General features: G+C 53.8%; 1 protein-coding gene across 3 annotated transcripts; it reads right to left on the reverse strand.

Moving 5' to 3' along the window:
- Window positions 1–4,053: 4,053 nt before the first annotated feature.
- SOX3 (SRY-box transcription factor 3) lies at window positions 4,054–5,115 on the reverse strand. 3 transcript variants are annotated; one of them, XM_032238807.1, is made up of 2 exons: window positions 5,040–5,079; window positions 4,054–4,979 (listed from the first exon to the last, which is right to left on the reverse strand). In XM_032238807.1, the coding sequence occupies exons 1-2, from the start codon at window positions 5,077–5,079 to the stop codon at window positions 4,054–4,056; spliced, it is 966 nt and encodes a 321-aa protein (XP_032094698.1). The 3 variants fall into 3 exon arrangements, with proteins under 3 accessions (XP_032094698.1, XP_032094697.1, XP_032094699.1); XM_032238806.1 differs by having other exon boundaries at window positions 4,054–4,976; window positions 5,025–5,079; XM_032238808.1 differs by having other exon boundaries at window positions 4,054–5,115.
- Between the last annotated feature and the right edge of the window lie 576 nt (window positions 5,116–5,691).

Raw genomic sequence — 5,691 nt, forward strand, 5'->3', positions numbered from 1 at the left:
TAAGAACCCAGTTGCCCCAACTATCCTGGCCTACACCCATAACGGATAAGAAGATAGAACCGTAGTTCCTAACCTCCAGGAATTTGGATTGGAAAGAACATGTTTTATGGAGAAAGGTTACATTTTGCCTACCCCAATCCTGGAATCTCTCCTCCCTCATTTTTCTTTAAAGAGAGGGGGGGGGGACCCAGAAACATGAAAAGGAATAAACAGAGGGGAAAAAAGGATATTTAAGCTTGGGGATGAAATGTTTGAAGGACTTTACTTCAATGCAAAGTTTGAGAAAATCAACCATATAAGCGGTCTTCTCCCTGGACATAAAGAGGAAGGGAGAGAGGAAAGAGGAAGGAAGGAAGGATGGAAGAAAGAAAAAGAAAGAAGGAAAGAGAAGGAAAGAAGGGATGGAATACAGGAAGGGAGAGAAAGAAGAAAAGAAGAAAGGAGGGAAGGAAGGAAGAGAAAGAAGGGATGGGACAAGAAGAAAGGGAGAGAAAGAAGAAAAGAGGAAAGAAGGAAAGGAAGGAGGGAGGAAAGAAAGAAATGGAAAATAAATAAAACGTTCTTGGTAGGCAGAGTAGGAGTTTCCCTTCCCATTTCATCCCCTCACCCACCAAAAGAGAAAAAAAAAATAGAATCTTATTTTGATCCAAATTTTTATGACCCCAAATATTAGGGTTCAATCCTTTTCCATTATTATTTTTCTGGTGGAAAACGCTGAGAAAATATCGGACGGGAAGGGAAGAAGAGATTTCGGCTCCAAGCGCTTGGAATATAAAACAAAGTAAAATATCCCTTAAAAAGGTTTTAATTTGTAAAATAGAGCCATCAACAACTTTACACCTTTTGTAGAAGCGTTCCAGGAATGGGGAGGGGGGGGGGAGGAAAGGAAAGGCGTAGACTTAAGTTTTGGGAGTTTTTTTCTCTCCCCATTTTAAATACACGGCCATTAAAAGGTTCTCCAGCCAGGTTCACCCGGGACTAAAATATCTCAAAATCGAATTCATTTTTTCCTACTCTCGAAACGAGTTTTCCTTCCCAAAACGCGCCTTTGGGCTTAGAATCAGTTTATTTATTTATTTTTCTTTCTCCCCGGAGGACAGAATGGGATAAATGAAATGAAATAATACATCCTGGAGGCGCCGTTGTTGGAAAAGACAACCGGCCGCTTCAAAAAGCAACAAGTGCGTGCGTGTGTAAAACACACGCACCAAAAGACAGAAGTCCCCGAAGTATTGGTCGGATAGTGGGGGGGGGAAAACCCCTCGTGTTTGTCTCCTTTTCAATTACCAAAAGTTCCTTTTTAAGTTAGGAGGCGAAATCTTTTTTTGCGGGGGGGGGGGGGCGGCGGTGGAAATTGGGATGGGGGTGGGGGCTAGTCAAACCAAATCCCCCCAACCCGAGATTTCGTTCCCAATGAAAGAATCTCGCCTCCAGATTTTAAGAGCAGAAACTGTAATCGAAAGCGGGATAAGTTCTCTCCAACTTTCCTGAAAAATTAAACCCGGGTAAAACATGTAACAAGGTGCGATCTGGCATCCTTTCCCCCAACAGAACCCCCCCCACCCCCACCCCGCCCCTGGCAAAATTCCCCGACTGATTTTGCATTCGGCCTCAGCCAGAATCCTAAAGTGGTTTGATACTTTTAAGAAAGGAAGGGAGGAAGAAAAAAAAAAAAGGAAGAGGGAAATTTTATTCGGAAATTCAATGAACTCGCTTTCAAAAGGAGAGTTTTAGGCAAGGCGCCTTTCCCTCCGCCCTTCAAACAGCAGAAGTAAAGAGATAGATTGTTAAACCAAAATGTTTTTTTTTTAAGGAACAGGGTAAAGGGTTTGACTGAAGGACGGGGAATAAAAACCACGACTTTTCTTTCAAAAGGATTCTTGTTCTTCAGTCCCTCCTGCACAGATTTTTTCCGAGTTAGGCAGAAAACCGGTTGCTATAAAATCTCGGCGTATCCTTGAAGTGGGGAGAGGGGAGAAAAATACAGATATTGGAGAGATTTTTTTTTTTTTTAAAAAAAAAAGTCAGAATCACTTGGGCTCCTAATTCCTGGATGGAAGACAGAAGGAAATGGACAGCCAGGGGTATCCAAATCCCTCTGGATCGCGCCTGCCCCAACGCAGAGGACTTGGGGTCTCTCCCGCGCGCTCGCCGGCGCTCCCCACTGCACCCGGTCCTGGATTTGGCGCACGGCTGAAGCGCCTCGCCCTCTCCTCACCTTCCCCGGCTTACCTCCAACTCCTTGGATTTCCAAAACACCGCGGGGGGGGGGGGCGATCGGGAGTTGCGACCGAGTGATCCGTCGGTGCGGAGAGCGGCGGGCTTGGCAAGGCGAAATCTCGTTCCTCCGGGGCGAAACTTGCCCCCCCCCGGCAGGCAGAATTTCGTAGGGGTTTATATTCCCACGGAAGGGGCTGTTGGCAGTCTTGACCCGAGTTGGCCCCCGCGGGGTCGGAAGGAGAGGCGATCCTGGAGGCGATTCAGCCGAAGACGTCCCCCTACTCAAAATCATGTTAAGAGTGGCGGAGCCCCTTCAGAAAAAAAAATTCGACCAACACGGGCGGTGCGTGTGCGCGCATTTCTTGGATTACAGGCCTTTTTTTAAGCCACCCCCCACCTCCGCCACGCAGGTCTGTCTTCTTCAAGAGTGTACAGGGGGAAAAAAGGATCAAACCACGATTATAGCAAGACCCCCAAATTAAGACCCGGTCAGGTTTATTTCGGTACCCAACAAACGCCTCTGGGACCAATTCTCTCCCACGCCATCCCACTCTCAAGCCCTCGCCCACCCGCGCTGAGACTCTCTCATCCAACCTCCCCGTGAATTTGGATTTACAAACAAAAAAACAGAGGCACAACGACATCCAAGAAAGGCCAACCCCCCACCCGTTGTAAACATTTATTGGCCTCTTTTCAAATCCTCCCCCGGAGGGGAAGCGGGGGGGGGGAGGGGGAACCAGGAGAAAAGCCAGCCGAACCTACCAGGGCGGGAGCGAAATAATAAAAATAATAGGGGCCGGGCACGGTTGATTTCGTTCGCCCACCGAACCGAGCGCGGTTGGGAACAAGAGAGGGGGTACAGAAAAAATAAATCGCAAGCAGCTTAGCTCTTACCGAGGAACATTTTTTTCTTCTTCTTGTGGGGGTGAATAAAATATCCTCTCCAGCACCACCCCCAGAACTACGGCTGTGCGTTTTCCATATCTGAAATATATCGATTTTCTCCCCCCCCCCGCGAAAAAAAAGTCTTCCAAAGTCCGGATTTTCGCCCTGCCGCCTTCCGATGATCGCGCCACCCAGAGGCGGCCGCCCGATCTTCCCAACTTTCCTCCGGGGTCTCCTTTACTCCGAAGTAAGCCAGCCTGGACCCAAGCCCTGCCTTCCAGCAGCGGAGAGACACACTCCCCCCCCTTGCGCTCCCCGCTCGAAATCTTAAAAACCAACCGAAAGTAAAGCCTTGCTTGGCCCTGATATGTCCCGGGTTAGGAAAACGAAGAGAAGCGGTACAGATTACTTTTTTTTATTATAGATATTTTTTTTAAAAAAAAAAAAATTAAGAATCCAGACGGGATGATTTGGAGAGGTGGGAGGGAAGGGGAAACACGGGGAAGGAACGAAGGACTCCATCCGAGGAAATAAAAACATGTAAACATTTCAGGAGGAAGGGTAACCCACCTCCCCACTTAATAGAAGTCTCGCTTTTTTCCCTTCCTTTTTCAAGATGAATTGGAAACTTTCTCAGTGCTCTGAGAAAGCCAGACAAGAAGTTCATGTTTTTTACGCGTTCGTTAAAAACAAACCAAAAGGAAGGGGGGGGAGTTCCTTTGCCCGACGTGGCTCTCCGCAGGCGTGTTGGGGGGGGGGAGGATAGGGAAAGCAAAAGGGGTCGGGAGTGGGGGGTCGCCTCGGAAGGTGGCAACAACGGCGGACGTAGAAGGCGGCTTCCATCGCAGGGACCTGGCAAGAGCCGCGTTCCCGGAGCTTCGACGGGGCGGCCGGGCGGGGCCAAAGAGAGGCGGCTGGCGCTTTGCCGGCTCAGCTCGGGGGTCTCTTTCAGATATGAGTCAGTGGGACGGTGCCGTTGACGGCCGCCCCGGCGGCGTTGTGATAGTGCTGGTGGACGCCGTGGAGGCGCCCGCTTTGCAGGCTCGACGGGTCGGCGGCGTCCCCGCCGGGAGGCAGGTACATGCTGATCATATCGCGGAGGTCCCCCAGGCAGGCCCGCTGGGAGTGCGAAGCGATGGCCGGCGGCGGCGAGCTGGGCTCGGCTTTAACCACCGAGGCCATAGTCCCCAGGCTCATGGCGTGGCTCGACGGCTGCTGGCCATAAGCGGCGGCGGCGGCGGCCATGCTGTAGGTGGAAGCGGCCGCCGTCATGTAGGACTGGCCGCCCGACATGATGGGGCTGTACTGGAGGCCGCTGACGTCGTAACGGTGGAGCGACTGGAGCTGCGCGTTGCCCATGGCCGGGTGCTGCCCGTAGCCCAGCTGCTCGGGCATCAGCGAAGCCGCCGCGTAGGCACCGTTGGGCCAGCCATTGACGTGCGCGTACGAGTCCAGGCGCTGCCCGACGCCCACCGGGCTACTCACCCCGCCGCCTGCCCCGCCGCCGCCGCCTCCGCCGGGACCCCCGCTCGGGGCCAACAAGTTGCCCGGCAGCGCGTACTTGTCCTTCTTCAGCAGCGTCTTGGTCTTACGACGGGGCCGATACTTATAATCCGGATATTCCTTCATGTGGACGGCGCGCAAGCGTTTGGCCTCGTCGATGAAGGGCCGTTTCTCGGCGTCGCTCAGCAGCTTCCAGTCGGCGCCCAGGCGCTTGGAGATCTCCGAATTGTGCATTTTGGGGTTCTCCTGGGCCATCTTGCGGCGCTGCCCCCGCGACCACACCATGAAGGCGTTCATGGGACGTTTGACCCGGTCCTGGTCTGGGACAGCCGCGTTGGTCCCGCCGCCGCCGCCGCCTCCTCCCGCTCCTGCTCCTCCTTTGCCGGCGCTCCCGGGACCCCCGTTGCCAGCGGCGCCCCCGCCGGGGTTACCCTGGGGCGGCTTCAGTTCGTTCTCCAGCAGGCTGTACATCGCCGGGGCGGGCAGGAGATGCGCCAGCGTGGCGGCCGGGGAAGAAAGCCCGAATCCCACGAGAAAGGAGGAAAATCTGGTGGCGATCCGCTCCCGGTCTCTGCTTCTCGGCACCCAAGGAGACGGGCGGGCAGGCAGACCCGTCCGGCTGCGGCGACTCTCACTGGCTTTCCCGACGGTGCCCAAACTCAGCCAGTTAGCCAGTCGCCCCCTCCCCCACAGCCCAGCAACGGCCTTCTCGCCCTGCCGTTTGATTGACGGCCTATAAATGAGGAGGTAGCGACCAATCAAAGCGCAGCCCCCCCCCTTTTTCACGCAGGACGAAGCTCCCCCCACCCCCAGGCCAAACCTGTAAACTTTGTGGAAAGGCTGCCTCCGACGCTCTCTTCCCCCTTCCCCCAAAACGCAGCGGAAGAGAGGGGGCAGCAGAGGGCCCCGGGTGCGGTTGGCAGAGGGGGGTGGGTGGGGGGGAAATGTCTGCCCAGAGTTTGCAGACGGGAGTCCTGCGTGTCCTTGGGGACCATCTATCCCGAGTTATACAAGTCGCCTCGGGCGCTCGAGCTTCAAGTTATTCCAAGTTCGAATTTTTAAAAAAATAATAACACTTGTTTG

The sequence above is a fragment of the Thamnophis elegans genome, unplaced genomic scaffold (genome assembly GCF_009769535.1).
Source record: "Thamnophis elegans isolate rThaEle1 unplaced genomic scaffold, rThaEle1.pri scaffold_91_arrow_ctg1, whole genome shotgun sequence".
Lineage (NCBI taxonomy): Eukaryota > Metazoa > Chordata > Lepidosauria > Squamata > Colubridae > Thamnophis > Thamnophis elegans.